At 43.0% G+C, this 16,968-nt stretch overlaps 1 protein-coding gene across 3 annotated transcripts in view; it reads left to right on the plus strand.

Annotated features, from left to right (window-relative positions):
• The window catches only part of LOC124795068 (neural cell adhesion molecule 2), a 631,935-nt gene that overhangs the window by 382,066 nt on the left and 232,901 nt on the right, over positions 1–16,968 (plus strand). For all 3 annotated transcript variants that reach the window (XR_007016641.1, XM_047258875.1, XM_047258876.1), the window contains exon 8: positions 2,862–3,021. Coding sequence is in view for 2 of the 3 variants with exons in the window: in XM_047258875.1 (XP_047114831.1) it covers positions 2,862–3,021 (160 nt within the window). In the remaining variant the exon portion in view is untranslated. The remainder of the gene's footprint in view (positions 1–2,861; positions 3,022–16,968) is intronic.

Genomic DNA, 16,968 nt, shown 5'->3' on the forward strand with positions numbered 1-16,968 from the left:
AAGATCGGAGCAGAGGGGTGGAAACGTATATTGCGTAGAAGAAATATAACGCGGCCGAACAACCCAGAAAATTTTACTTTCACTGTCAAAAGGTACAAAAGTATGCTGACTTACGTAGCAATGGACACTGCTTACAAATCGCCTGTAGCACCTTTTCTACAGTATTACCCAGCTGTGTGGATCTCTTAGCAAAAATGGCTGTCATGTGACAAAGAACGCAAACAAAAATGCACAGCATTGACTGACCTATGAGAGAGTCTCAAAGGGATAGTGAAAACTGTGAAATGGCAGACACTTGAAGAAAGATGACAACTGACTCGCGAAAGCCTACTCAACACGTTTCAGATACCAGCATTTAGAAATGTACTACAAACCCACACACGTCGCTCTAGTAGGAACCGCAAAGACAAGTTTAGGCTAATTACAGTGCGCACAGAGGCCTTTAAGCAGTCGTTCTTCTCGCGCTCTAGATGTGAATACAAAGGGAAGAATCCATAATAACCGACAGTACGGGAAGTAATCTCTGCCAAGCGCTCGACATCGAACTTGAGAGTATAGTAGTAGATGAAGACATATTATAGACGATGTTGAATGTATCAGTTATGTGGAAATAGAAATAACTGTGCAACGCTTGGAAGAGATGAACGAAAACTTCAAACCAATCGTAAAATTCCGTCGCATGAAGAATTACAGGGTGACTCAAAAGCCCGTTATGAAAATTCGTACTTCCCGGGATAGTGTAGATAGAGAGGTAAAAATTGACACAAATGCTTGAAATGACGTAGGGTTTTATTGAAAGCAGGGAAAAGTGCACAAAATGTGCACATATGAAAAAAGCAATAATTAACATAACAACTGATTTTTAGCGAAGACTATGGAGGCTCTTTAGAACAAATACTCAGCATTTTGGCAGCCATTCATTAACGTTACCTGTAACTGAGGGACAATGTTGTGAACAACACTATAAAAGGTGTCAGTGAGATTGGGGAGGAATTGCTGTTGGATGTTGTCTTTTAGCATCCCTAATGACGGCCGGAGATGGGGACAGACTTGCGACTTTAGGTAACCCCACCGGCAGTAATCACAAGGATGGAGGGCTGGGGATCTGGGAGGCCAAGCACGAGGGACGTGGTGGCTCAGCACGTGATCATCACCAAACGGTGTGCACAAGAGATCTTTCACACGTGCATCAGTATGGGATGGAGCGCCATCCTGGATAAAAGTCGTGTTTGGCAGTCAGATGATGCGATTCTGTAATATACCTCTTACCCGTCACGCTGAAAAGCAGCACCCAGCTCCGATCACAATTGATGTGGTAAATCCACACAACACCGTGACAATCGGGTTTGCGCGACAGTTCTAGAATTTTCGTTAGCCCAAATTCTGCAGTTGTAGGTGTTGACGAACCCTCTGAGTCTGGAGTGGACTCCGTCGATCGACAACATATTAAACTACCAATAGTCGTCTTCCCCCAATTTTTTGAAGTATTCCCAATGTAAACGCTATCCCCGTTACAAAATCTGAGGCTGAGAGTTCATGAAGATATTGGATTTTGTACGGATAGCATTGGAGGGTACGCCTCAGTGCACTCCAAACAGTAGTGTGTGTAATTTCCTCAGCAAGTGGAGATGAACAGGCTAAGCAGACAAAAAAATCATAAAAATGGCATTCCGGGTCAAGAAAAGTCTACTGGTATCATACATGGGCCCTAATTTGAGGGAGAAATTTCTGAAAATATTTGTTTGGAACACAACATTGTATGGTAGTGAAAGATGGACTGTGGGAAAATCGGAACGCAAGTGAATCGAGGCATTTGAGATGTGGTGCTATAGGGGAGTGTTGAAAATGAGGTGGACTGATAAGGTAAGGAATGTTGAGGTTGTGCTTAGAATCGGAGAGGAAAGCGGGAGGGACAGGATGATAGGACATCTGTTAAGATAGCAGGCAATTACTTCTATGATACTAGAGGGAGCTGTAGGGGCAAAAACTGTAGAGGAAGACAGAGATTGGAATACATCCAGCAAATAATTGAGGACGTAGGTTGCAAGTTCTACTCTGAGATGAAGAGATTGGCACAGGAGAGTAATTCGGGCGGGCCGCATCAAACCAGTCATCAGACTGATTACTCAAAGAAAAAAAAAGTCTCCATTTCTGCTTGAACTGCCTGAGCAGCAGAGCACTTGTGTCCGGTCGCCCATTACGGAGCCGATTGTCCAAACAAACCGTGGCTTCAAACTTCACGATTTTCTTCACAGCGACGATTGTCATGGGACATTTACCCGTTCTAATACTCCTCTTATCGCGATATTATTGTAAAGCTGCAGTAGTGTATCCTCCAGTGCGAGAGTAAAGATTCACCCGCAGTGTCTTTCCTGGCAAAGTCAACATGCTGCGACTGCTACCGAATCTTACTCCCTCTCTTACTATAGCTCATTTTATAAGCGATTCCCATTCGGAGTCACTGACGTGTTGCTGTCCAGCGTCATCTATTGGCCAGTTTTTGGCGTCGTCTTAGGTTTCGATAAAATTCCATGTCATTTCAGGGATGAGTGTGAAGGTTTACCTTCCTACCTATATTATTCTGCTAATTAGTGCGTTTTTAAGTGTTTGTGGACTTTTATGTCATCTTGTACCTATTCAATTTCGTCTACATTTGCAATTTCTCTTTCCTTGAGACTTATTTTTTCAGTCTGATATAACTTTCGGACGGCGGTGTGTTAATTGTTTTCTGAGTCAGATACGTAGTGGTTATTTCAGTCGCTCGTTAGTAAGGATGGTTCCCTTCAACACATTTTATTCTCAGATGTGCCAGTTACAGGTAGTTCCAAGACAGTGTTCGGTAACTGTGCTTCCTGTTGCAGGGCCGCGAGATGCACCACAACGTGACGGCGGGCATAATCCTAAGCGACCAGTCCCTGGTCCTTCAGGGAGTGACGCGGCTCAGCGCCGGCGATTACACCTGTCTGGCCGCCAACACCGAGGGCAAGGGCACCAGCAACCCGGTCACGCTACGCGTCATGTGTGAGTACACCGTCCAATCTGACACCCAGTTACTCTGACAAAATTCTGGAGATCGTTCAGGGCTATGTTGGCAGTATTTTGGTATCATCGTCATATCTCTATGACACTAGAAATATCTGCAAATGTGGACGACATGCTTTGTGTGTCTTATTTGGGAAGCTATGGCAGAAAAATTTCACTCTGACCATGTGGTGTCACCGCCAGACACCACACTTGCTAGGTGGTACCTTTTAAATCGGCCGCGGTTCGGTAGTATACGTAGGACCCGCGTGTCGCCACTGTCAGTGAGCGCAGACCGAGCGCCACCATGGCAGGTCTAGAGAAACGTACTAGCACTCGCCCAGTTGTACAGCCGACGTTCATAGCATTGGTTCACTCACAAATACGCTCTCATTTGCGGAGACGATAGTTAGCATAGCCTTCAGCTACATTTGCTACGACCTAGCAAGGCGCCGTATTCAATTGATATTTATTATATGAAGCGTGTATCATCAAGAGCGATGTTCTACAATTATGGATTAAAGTTAAGTATTCCAGAAGCTACGTACTTTTCTTTATAGCATTCATTACGTATCCTGTTTCAGACCTCACGCCAGCCTGCGTGAGTTTAAGCGCGAGCCTTTCGGCTTCCTCTCATTGTGTCTAGGCTGTCTTGTCTAGACACAACAGACCACCCAACGCAAACCTGGTAAGACGAAAAACAAAGGTCCATACTACCAGTCTCACACTTTGGCTGTTCTTACAGATGCTTGCGCATCAGTCTCTTCTTAAAGTCCCACCGTCACGCATTTACCAACGCAACCGCCAAATACGAAGTGACATCTTGTTCTTGTATTAGATTTTTAATTATCTCCGCCTCATGGAGTGTCCGAGTCAGAGACGATTTACAATCTTATTTTCTGCAATAGAGTGACACGAGTTAACAAAGCTTGAAAATTTTTTCTGTGGTAATGAATTCAAATTTGAATAACCCGCACTAAGACACGATAAAGTGGCGGTGGCGTCGTCTATTAATAGAGTGGAGAGTCCATCCCGTACACAGGTCAGTAATCACGTCGAACTGCTCGAAGCAATATCGTGCGTTCGTGGTGGAATGCTATTCTCGCTTCGGCGAATCTGCTGTGCGCGCGCAACGTGCCTTACGTAAGCATTTCAAGATTCAATCACGGTATCCAATTCCTGCTCGTGGAATAATACTCAGATGGGTTGGAAACTTCGGTGCATCTGCAAATGCATCGAATCGAAAGTCAACCGGGCTTCGGAGCACCGTCCGAATTCCTAAAACCATCAAACGTGTGCGTAGCACTAATTACGAAAATTGATTCCAACAAGACGGCGCGGCATGCCACACACCCAACAGGACCAAGTAAGTTCTCCGTAACGCGTTTGATAACCGCATAATTTCCAAACGCGTTTGCGTCCAATGGCCGCCTCGCTCGCCTGATTTAATCGTGCCAGACTCTTATCTATGGGGCTATTCGAAGGCGAGAGCTTACTCCGACAGGCCGAGAAGCTCGTAGTCGTTAAAAGAGCGAATTCACAATGAAAGTTCCGTAATTATTCTAGCAGTAATGGAAGATATGTTCAAAAACTGAGTGAAATGTCTCGAGTATTGTGTAGCCGCGAATGATCATTATTTGTGCTGTGTAGTATTTCGTAAGTAAACTTGAATAAATGTCGTACTTTGTGTAAAACGTTTAATTTTGTTTCGTGGTTAGTTGTATGTTATTCAAATTTGATATAGTTAATACACTGTGACGCATCCTGTACGTTCTTTTGATAGGATAAGTGAGGCTGAAGTTCATAATACTATCTTAAAACTGTGTGTCCGTAGTTGAATTGAATTCATTTTAACACAAATCGTATGATCTATTATCGCCGCATTACAAACGTGTATCGTTGTAGTAGCAACGATCCATATACCTATTTTTATCATAGTGCACATTAACGAAGGACGACATTCATTCGAAGAGACCAGACTAATACGAAGAACTAAAATTAAACCCTTGCTATTTTTACACTACAATTTCTTATAGAGATCGTTAAAAGAAAGGTGTCTGTTAGTAACGCCTACAAGTAAGGACATTCGTTTATGAATCTTTTTACTGTAGAGAGATGCCAATATCAGTAGCAAACACTTATGATATATAGATTAGATTAGATTAATTATTCATTCCGTAGACCCATAAAAGAGGGAATCCTCCTAGGTGTGGAACATGTCAGATAAACACATTACAAATGTAATTAGAAAAACTTAAGTTTCATTAATCTTAATGATTCTCAGTCAATAAACACTAAAATTATGTACATGAATTAAATTTAAACTTCTAATATTTACAGGTTTAATACTTACATCTGATTTCATTAAATCCATCATTCAGATATTTGTTAGTTTCTTAGCTATTACAACCAAGTATTGTCAAAAATTAAAGTATAATAAATTTTCATTAAAATGCTTTACTGGACTTGTTGAGAAACTCGTGGATGGAATAGAAGGAGTTGTCCACCAAAAATTCTTTTACATTATGTTTAAATTGTGCCTTTTCTGAAACTAAACTCTTAATGGTTGCTGGCAACTTATTGAAAATATGTGTTGCTGAATACTGGACTCCTTTCTGGGCAAGAGTAATTGATTTTAAATCTTTGTGTATATTGTTCTTATTCCTAGTATTGATACTGTGTACTAAGCAGTTAGTTGGAAAAAGAGATCTATTATTTACAACAAACTTCATTAAGGAATAAATATTGTGAGAAGATGTGGTTAATATGCCCAATTCTTTGAATAGGTTTCGACATGATATTCTTGGATTTACACTTCTCATTACTCTTATTATACTCTAAAAATTTTTCTCTGTTTGTAGAGATACCCCAAAATATGATACCATATGACATAAAGGAGTGAAAATAAGCAAAATATGCCAGTTTTTTATATTTATATCTTGTATGTGTGACACGATTCGCATTGCAAACACAGACTTGTTTAGGCGCTTTAGCAGTTCGTTAGTACGTTGCTCCCAACTGAATTTATTATCAAGTTGTAATCCCAAGAATTTTACACTCTCAACTTCTCCTATTTCCATGTCATCATATTTTATACACCCATCACAAGGAAATCTCTTGGAAGTTCTGAACTGCATATAGTGGGTCTTTTCGAAGTTTAATGACAGTGAATTGGCTATGAACCACTTATTAATGTCTGTAAAAATTTGATTAGCTGCCCTTTCTAAATTTATATTTGATTTACTATTTATTGCAAATCAATATAGAAGTTCGGTACACAATCCAATCTTAAAACAGAAAAGATGAATCGTTTACAATAGCCGAATTCCTAGCAGTGAAAAGAATTGCATTTTTACGCGATTCCACAAGACAGACAATACCGAGATTCTCAAGCTATGCCTAAGATAAATGTCCTACTTCTTTCGTTTCTTAGAAAACTGAAACTACGAGATATACCTTAGGCACTGCGGGAAAATCCCAGAGCTAAATCAAATCGTTCTTTGTTGCTTTTGTTTTAGGAGCCCTAAAAAGTTTACGTTTGAAGGCCGTACAATCGCGAATGCGTAAAAACAAGCCAACCAGGCAAAACAGCCGTAAGCACTGGGCCATTCATTCCACAGACGCACCAGGTTGAAAATACTCGTTCCGTTTGGTAAAACACCATCTGCTGCTGCGTGAGAAGTCCGCAACTGCCTGCTGCGCAGCCTCGTCCGATAGGAATCATCCGACCTTCACCTTCAAGGCCTTTTTTTCAGGGACCTAAAGCTTGATAATCCCATGGGGGAGGAGTGTGCTCGTGTGTCTGCAACTGGAACTGGCGTATGTGCCATCGGGCGTGCGTTTTCAATGAAGCACCCTCATCTCTCGTCGCGCACCATTCCGCAGGGGTGATTTTCGACATACATGCTGCCTCATACACGTTCTTCATTCTCCGATGAATGTCTACCTGCGTTTGTCACTCGGCAGCCCAGAAAAGAATGGCTGCACGTTGCTCCTGTCTGAACGCATTTGGTAATGACGTCGCCATATTTAACGTTTCAGTATTTACCGAACGCACTCCAGCAAGACACGAATGCCATCCTAACCCGTTGTCGACATGTCACTGCTTATATACACCCACATCGGTGTCACACTACGTTACATACACGCTGCAGCAACGCAGTCAAATTACACTTTTTGATTGCCCCTTACACCTCAAAATTTATTAAAGGCGTTATTGTGATTAGAACTCTTGTGAGGTACGATGTAAAAACTGCTGTATATTTCGTTATTTTCTGGTTCAGTGTCTCATTCTAATCTTTGATCATTTTTACTTGAATCCCTCCGTTTTCTGCGATACCCTACTCGTACCGCCCGCCTCTCTCCTAATGGCTCAAATGGTTCTGAGCATTATGAGACTTAACATCTTAGGTCATCAGTCCCCTATGACTTAGAACTACTTAAACCTATCCTAAGGACATCACACACATCCATGCCCGAGGCAAGATTCGAACCTGCGACCGTAGCAGTCCCGCGATTCCGGACTGCAGTGCCTAGAACCGCATGGCCACCGCGGCCGGCTCTCTCCTAATGTGTACCACCGCTTTTAACACAGTTATCCTTTCGATTTTCTGTTAAGGAAAAGGCCACATCTAATTCAGTATCATAAGTGTACAGAAACCGCAGTAACTACAATTACGTGATACTCTGCGTTGGATGGATGAAACTGTTCCAACTTCAAATTAACCAGCCCGACACAGGGTGGTCCTAGGACCCCAAATCAGATTCCTATTCCACACTGTTATTCAGCTGTGTCGACGCTGTTATCGTATGTGTCCGTCCTTGCTCATGAAGCTAATGAGGCACAAAATAAACTTTCATCAGTCAGGAAGCGAGCGTAACAGATGCAGTGATTGGAAGACCGTTGTTTATCGTTAAACAATATCTGCTGCTTGCTTCCACCTCGGCAGCTTTTCATTTCACAGAAGAGCCAGTTGATGAGAGAGATACACTACACGGGAGTCTGCTGCCCGCCATTTAAACTCGGCAATACAAACAGAGAGGTTCCCGCTTTATTTTCACGACTACAACCCCCCCCCCCCCCCCCCCCTGCACTTTATCAGTGGACGAACACTTCGTCTTTCTGTGTGGCGTCGGGAGCTCGCGAACCGATGCGAAACACAGGGAAAGAGCACGAAATAAATTGGCAGCGGAGCGGCGCACGCGAACAGTGAAAAAGAAAGGTCGTGGAGGACCTGTGTCTCGGTGTACGTCTTGTTAATTCATTCGGCACGTGCAGGTCGCCGTGGGCTGGGAAACCAAAGGGCGCCGGGTTGGGCGGCTGGCACAGCATAAATAGCACCCAATATCGACCCGGCGGCCATTAAGGGATCCCGGCTAGCAGCCCTTAACTGTGCCTCGCATTGCGCCCTGCACGATTTATTCAGGCGACCGCTGGAGCGCTCACGACTCTGATGTGTTTCCAGCCGGGTGCAGTACTATACGTACGTAGGAGCCACTCCTATACGTACGCAGGAGTCAATATGCAGCGTTTGTGCGTCTGACACCTGCTGCGATCTTACTTGAACCTATGACAGACTCCTTGCGTATACCCAATAGAAAATAGAAGAGCAACTGTTGGCTGGTTAGAATACAAACATGTGAAGTAGGAAATGTGCTCGCACCGAATAGGAAAATTTCATATCTGTGCTTTGCCTCACGCACTTGTAGGGTTCACATTATTCTCCCTGCGCAAGTACGTGAGGCAAAGCATGGATATGACATTTTTACCAAGTGTGTAAGAAAAGTAATGAAACTAATTTTTGATCTAGAAAAATTTTCCTTTTTCCAAACAACAATAACGTCCTCATCAGAATAATTCCCTTGGGCCGCTACACACCGGTGGAGTCGTTCCCAGTCTTGATACACTACTGGCAATTAAAATTGCTACACCAAGAAGAAATGCAGATGATAAACGGGTATTCATTGGACAAATATATTATACAAGAACTGACATATGATTACATTTTCACGCAATTGGGGTGCATAAATCCTGATAAATCAGTACCCAGAACAACACCTCTTGCCGTAATAACGGCCTTGATACGCTTGAGCATTGAGTCAAACAGAGCTTGAATGGCGTGTACAGGTACAGCTGGCCACGCAGCTTCAACACGATACCACAGTTCGTCAATAATAGTGACTGGCGTATTGTGACGAGCCAGTTGCTCGGCCACCATTGACCAGACGTTTTCAGTTGGTGAGAGGTCTGGAGAATGTGCTGATCAGGGCAGCAGTCGAACATTTTCTGTATCCAGAAAGGACCTGCAACCAGCGGTCGTGCATTATCCTGCTGAAATGTAGAGTTTCGCAGGGATCGAATGAAGGGTAGAACCACGGGTCATAACACATCTGAAAGGTAACGTCCACTGTTCAAAGTGCCGTCAATGCGATCAAGAGGTGACCGAGACGTGTAACCAATGGCACCCCATACCATCACGCCGGGCGATACGCCAGTATGACGATGACAAATACACGCTTCCAATGTGCGTTCACCGCGATGTCGCCAAACACGGATGCGACCATCATGATGCTGTAAACAGAACCATCGCAGGCGCTCCTGTCTGTGATGCAGCGTCAAGGGTAACTGCAGCCATGGTCTCCGAGCTGATAGTCCATGCTGCTGCAAACGTCGTCGAACTGTTCGTGCAGATGGTTGTTGTCTTACAAACGTCCCCATCTGTTGACTCAGGGAATGAGACGTGGCTACACGATCCGTTACAGCCATGTGGATAAGATGCCTGTCATCTCGACTGCTAGTGATACGAGGCCGTTGGAATCCATCGCGGCATTCCGTATAACCCTCCTGAACCCACCGATTCCATATTCTGCTAACAGTCATTGGATCTAGACCAACGCGAGCAGCAATGTCACGATACGATAAACCTTAATCGCGATAGACTACAATCCGACCTTTATCAAAGTCGGAAATGTGATGGTACGCATTTCTCCTCCTTAGACGAGGCATCCACTGTTCAAAGTGCCGTCAATGCGATCAGGCAACGCCGGGCAACTGCTTTTTGTGTATGAGAAATCCGTTGGTTCAAATGGTTCAAATGGCTCTGAGCACTATGGTACTTAACTACAGTGGTCATCAGTCCCCTAGAACTTAGAACTACTTAAACCTAACTAACCTAAGGACATCACACACATCCATGCCCGAGGCAGGATTCGAACCTGCGACCGTAGCAGTCGCGCGGTTCCGGACTGTGCGCCTAGAACCGCTAGACCACCGCGGCCGGCAGAATTCGGTTGGAGACTTCCCTCATGTCAGCACGTTGTAGGTGTCACCACCAGCGCCAACCTTGTGTGAATGCTTTGAAAAGCTAATTATTTGCACATCACAGCATCTTCTTCCTGTCGGCTAAATTTCGCGTTTGTAGCACGTCATCTTCGTGGTGTAGCAATTTTAATGGCCAGTAGTGTAGCAAAAATGATAGGTTTCAGCTAGTAGGGCGTGTAACATGTCGGTTACATTCTTTTGAATGCTCTCCGCAGTCCCAAAAAGACGTCTTATTAAAACCCTTTTAAATTTCTGGAAAAGAAAAGGGTGACAACAACTTGGATCAGGTGAACAGGAGAGCTCTGGATCAAAAGGAAGAGCTTTTGAAGTAAAAAATTGCATGAGGTTTTTGGCACCATTTTGGCATGAATATTTCGCATGCGCAAAACTTCGGTCATAATTTTGGTGCACAGTGAAAGTATTTAAGCTTAACAGGTTACCCATCATGCTTATTGTTAAACGTCGATCTGATCTCACAATAGCAATCATACATTCGACCTTTGAAATTGAAGGTCTGCCTGAGCGAGGTTCATCTTCAACGTTTCCACGGTCTTCCAAAAACAATTTGTGCTGGCGAACAACTCCTGTACTCTTGATAAGGCCTCCTTCGACTTTTGGAAGGCCACACTTATGGATTCCCCACGTTTAATACAAAACTTGAGGACACAAGTTGCTCTAAATTCCGCTGTTCCATTTTCAAAAAACGAACAAAAACACAACTTCGCTGATAGCGCTCTCAGAACTCATGTGATAGCTGTACGGAGCTGAAACACGGACTGAGCTTCTAGAAGGTACGAACACACCACTCTACACATGTAGAACAACACAGCGTTTGCCAGATCGTTTCCAGTGTTAGCAGTTTCATTACTTTTCTCATGTGCCCCGTAAGTGGTCAGTTACGTGGCATTCATTTTTTTCTTCTCCGGAGGGCCAGCTAATAAACATGCACCAGTTTCATTTCATTACTCGTCACTCTTTTATTTCTTCTCCTTCCAGTGCTCTCATCGGTTCACTGTGTTTCTCCTTCATTTTTTCCGACCTAATTAGACCAGTTTTTTTCATTCTCCTGTCATTTAATCCTCCCATATTAAGTACTTATTCCTAAACACTTCTGTCAACCGTTTCTACAGATTTATTATTATTTTTTCCGGAATCCCCTTTTAATTCGTAGACCCAGCTTGTTCTTGACTTCTTATCCCACAAATATTTGAACAATTTTTTGGATTATGTACTGCCTTGGATTTTCTCATTACTATTGACACTGGAACACGTGAGGCAATACTGACCTTACGACTTATCTTAGAAGAAAGATTAAGGAAAGGCAAACCTACGTTTCTAGCATTTGTAGACTTAGAGAAAGCTTTTGACAATGTTGACTGGAATACTCTCTTTCAAATTCTAAAGGTGGCAGGGGTAAAATACAGGGAGCGAAAGGCTATTTACAATTTGTACAGAAACCAGATGGCAGTTATAAGAGTCGAGGGACATGAAAGGGAAGCAGTGGTTGGGAAGGGAGTAAGACAGGGTTGTAGCCTCTCCCCGATGTTGTTCAATCTGTATATTGAGCAAGCAGTAAAGGAAACAAAAGAAAAATTCGGAGTAGGTATTAAAATTCATGGAGAAGAAATAAAAACTTTGAGGTTCGCCGATGACATTGTAATTCTGTCAGAGACAGCAAAGGACTTGGAAGAGCAGTTGAATGGAATGGACAGTGTCTTGAAAGGGGGATATAAGATGAACATCAACAAAAGCAAAACAAGGATAATGGAATGTAGTCTAATTAAGTCGGGTGATGCTGAGGGAATTAGCTTAGGAAATGAGGCACTTAAAGTAGTAAAGGAGTTTTGCTATTTGGGGAGCAAAATAACTGATGATGGTCGAAGTAGAGAGGATATAAAATGTAGGCTGGCAATGGCAAGGAAAGCGTTTCTGAAGAAGAGAAATTTGTTAACATCCAGTATAGATTTAAGTGTCAGGAAGTCATTTCTGAAAGTATTCGTATGGAGTGTAGCCATGTATGGAAGTGAAACATGGACGATAAATAGTTTGGACAAGAAGAGAATAGAAGCTTTCGAAATGTGGTGCTACAGAAGAATGCTGAAGATTAGATGGGTAGATCACATAACTAATGAGGAAGTATTGAATAGGATTGGGGAGAAGAGAAGTTTGTGGCACAACTTGACCAGAAGAAGGGATCGGTTGGTAGGACATGTTCTGAGGCATCAAGGGATCACCAATTTAGTATTGGAGGGCAGCGTGGAGGGTAAAAATCGTAGAGGGAGACCAAGAGATGAATACACTAAGCAGATTCAGAAGGATGTAGGTTGCAGTAGGTACTGGGAGATGAAAAAGCTTGCACAGGATAGAGTAGCATGGAGAGCTGCATCAAACCAGTCTCAGGACTGAAGACCACAACAACAACAACATTGAAATGTTTTCCATGTTTCGATAAATTTCATCGTTATTGCACAATTTCCAGCCCTCTGTAGATTTTCATGGTTACAACATTTTCCCAATGATTCTCCTTTCTAGTATTTCTAGTAAAACTTATCTAAATAATAGTTTAATTTCTTAAATTCATCATTTTTTTCATTCCGATGTCTCACTCTTTTTCTAGAACTGAATTAAAAATAACTGTGGATAAGCTGAAAAATGGTTAAAATGGCTCTAAGCGTTATGGGACTTTAACGTCTGAGGTCATGAGTCCCCTAGTCTTAGAACTACTTAAACCTAACTAACCTAAGAACATCACACACATCCATGCCTGAGGCAGGATTCGAACCTGCGACCGTAGCGGTCCCGTGGTTCATGACTGTAGCGCCTAGAACGGCTCGGCCACAGCGGCCAGCTGTGGATAAGCCATCACCGTGTCGTACACCAGTGTTTATTTCGAAGGGCTGAGAAATTTTTCCCATAAATTTCCCTGTAGATATTGTCTCTTAACTATTTCACGAATTAGATTTGTCGATTTAAGCTTTAAATGTCATTTCCATTTTCTTCTTCTTTTCTTTCTTGGTTCGCTGTCCTGCATCGGCGCAGATGGTTACAAACGGATCTGGCATGATTTACTGAAAGGGTAACCAGCAGTCCTTCCTCTCACTATCCTGTTACCCCCTTGGAACAGAATTGTGTACCCGAACTGTCTGCATGAGATATTATTCATGCGAAAAATGAGCGAATGTTTTCTAAATGTTCGCGAATCGTGTAACAGTCCAGTATTCACTGAGTGGGATGTGGAAAACCCCTAAAAATCTCATACAGCCTAGCCGGCACTCCATCCCTCATCCTTAATCCACCAGGCGCATACAATCTGGGGCCGGTGTACGTCACCCGTCCCAGATATCGTGCGCTTTTCCTTATGGCTATCTGGGTACGTATCTGCCATTTTATTTTATCACTTTATACAGGGTGAGAAGTATTTAAACCGACAAACTCTGGGAGATTGTATGGGACATCAAAGCAAATATTTTCCCCTAATGTCATTTTTTCCTACGAGGATCATTTAAACCTTTGGAGGCCGTATTACGCTCTTCAGTTGATAGGGGCCGTATTACGATCTTTAGTAGTTAAAGGGCGTATTACGCTCTTCAGTTGTAGGCATCTGCTGTCTACCAGTGTAGTAGTGCATTGTTTCTGTTTACTAATGGAGCGATACACCTGGAGTGAGTACACTGATATGGTTGGTGCGTACTACGTAGCGCACCACAACGGACGAGCTGTACAGCGGGTTTATCAACAACAATATCCTAATCGCCGTATCCCGCATCATACGACCTTTGATGCTGTGTACCAACGTCTGCTTGAGACCAAGTCATTTAGCAGATTACCTGGACAGGGATGCCGTCGCACGGTAAGAACGCTTCAATTTGTGGAACCTGTCTTGCAGCATGTGGAGCGGTATCCTTCATTTAGCACTCGTACAGTTACACGTAACATGGGGACGAATCAGACGAATGTAAGAACAGTCCTTCGAGAGCAACTATTACGTCCATTTCACTTACAGCACCTCCACAACCTGGAACCAGTTGATTATCCACCCAGAGCACAGTTTTCATAATGGTACCTGGAACAGTGTGAAATGCATCCTACATTTCCATCCTCTGTGTTATTTACCGATGAAGCAACGCTCGGGCTTGATGAAGTCTTCAACATGCACAATTCGCATGTTTGGAATGAGGATAACCCACATGCTACAGTTACTAGCGCTCATCATGTGCGGTTCTTCGTTAATGTGTGGGTCGGTGTTGTTGGAGTCTGTTTAATTGGGCCCTATCTGCTACCTAGTTGTTGTCTCTTGGTCATAAAAAAATGGAAAAGTGTTTGTTGGTTTAGTTAATTTGCCGCCAGAGAAATCTTCCTCTACCGGTTTAATGACTCCTCGTAGGAAAAAAAAAATGACATTTGGGAAAAATATTTGTTTTGATGTCCCCTACAACCTCCCAGAGTTTGCCGGTTTAAATACTTTTCACCCTGTATTTTAATGTTTAGGGACATGTTTGTTAATAATATTTTTTCCTCGGTGAAAACATTTTATTTTCCTATTTTTGTCAAACATGTTTCGGAGCTGCAGTTCCATTCTCAAGGATTAAAATAACGATTTTCGTGCGATACATCTGTTTCAGTTTATCAAAAATGGTTCAAATGGTTCTGAGCACTATTAGACTTAACATCTATGGTCATCAGTCCCCTAGAACTTAGAACTACTTAAACCTAACTAACCTAAGGACATCACACAACACCCAGTCATCACGAGGCAGAGAAAATCCCTGACCCCGCCGGGAATCGAACCCGGGAATCTGGCGCTGGAAGCGAGAACGCTACCGCACGACCACGAGCTGCGGACTTCAGTTTATCACCTACAAGTAAACAAACGACGAGTTTTACGCAAAAAGACATCCAACACGAGATAAATGATGCCTACCTCAGATCATAATGAACTAGAGGCGAGTGGGAGGACATAGGAGACGCGAAGACCAGACATTAAGTTAAACAGATTACAGATGAGATTACAGATGAGCTCTATGTTCTTAAGCTTTGGATACTGGAAAGGAATGTGCCACTATGTCATCAAAGGCTTCCATAACAAATCTGAGAATCTGTTCTTAATGACAAGTTCTAGAACTATTCACTATTCGTATCATGTGGAACTATAAAGAAGAAGAAATGAAGGAAGTCTGGTTGCATACGGATGTAAGCTGACAATCTCCTCGTGTTTGGAAAAACTGTGTACAAAATACTGGACGTTTGCGGGTGCGTGGGCAAAATGATTATTTGCATAATCATAATGGAGAGGGATTCCGTCACGATTTTCCGGACTCCTTCTACAGTGGCAAGGCTGTATCGTTTGAACGAGTACGTGTTTCATTGCTTATGGAGTAATGTGGAGTCGAGGCAAGAGAGAGACAAGAACCTCTTTCCAGCACACCACCTATAATTATCGAAACATCACCATCTTATGGAAGAACCACCATGAACATGACCTCGCTTGATGAGGCACTGTGGAAAATTGACAATCTGGTGTTGAGAACACTCGCATCTCTTTGTCGTTTAAGTGGTGATAAAAAGTATTCAAGCCGCTACTCGCGACATGTCTTTTGGTGGTGGTACCCTACAGTTGGTAAATATTTGAAGTCGTGTTTATGAGACGCCAAGGCTGCTACAATTGAAACGATTGTCACAAGGGAATGAAAAATTACTTACATTATCTTGTGAGGTATGATTCCTACTATGCCGCCAGTAAAATTAAAAATACATAATTGCATCACTACAGTTAAATTTTTATTTTAGTGTAGACGACTCGCAGGTTCGAATCCTGCCTCGGGCATGTATGTGTATGATGTCCTTAGCTTAGTTAGGTTTAAGTAGTTCTAAGTTCTAGGGGACTGATGACCTCAGATGTTAAGTCCCATAGTGCTCAGAGCCATTTGAGTGTAGACGACAGTGAAACAGTATAACTTTTTATTAGTATTGACGCTACAGTAAATATCGTACATACAGGCTCACGTAAATAGTTTTACCTCGCCTGATGGCGATCGTTTCTATCGGAATGTGTGGCGATTAAAGGTTTATGTCATGTGTGGCTCTTGATGGTTCAGAACTATGATTTTCTTCCGAGACCAGACCCATATCACTGGCGTCTATTGGGGAACTCGGGTATGGATGTGGGCAATGAAAGATGAGAGTTTCACGTGTCTTCAATATCGGAAAGGTGAAACAGGAGACTGGCGTGGAGAAGAATATCGGAGGTAATCATACGGAACTTTGTTAAGGAATCGTCTCAGCATTTTCCTTGCGTCATTTAAGGTAAAATAACGTTAGTCTCACATAGAGTAAAACAGTAATTTGACATGATGGGTGGGGGTGGGGCGAGAAGAGGGTGCTATGGTGTCGGCTAGCTGTAAGTATGCGATCCATGCAATCGCCTGTAATCTGCCTCACTTGGCAAGACCCTGCACGAACCTACAGAACAGTCAACAAAGCAAGCACGTGGAGGTCGAGAAACAGCTGCGACTGGTTGATGTCTACCCCTTCCACTCGACTCATTGAAATATCAACCCAGAAGCTATTTTAATCAAGGTATACTCCTGTGTATTACATGTTGAATCTAACCTGAGTGTCTTCCACCA

The sequence above is a fragment of the Schistocerca piceifrons genome, chromosome 4, assembly GCF_021461385.2.
Source record: "Schistocerca piceifrons isolate TAMUIC-IGC-003096 chromosome 4, iqSchPice1.1, whole genome shotgun sequence".
Classification (NCBI taxonomy): domain Eukaryota; kingdom Metazoa; phylum Arthropoda; class Insecta; order Orthoptera; family Acrididae; genus Schistocerca; species Schistocerca piceifrons.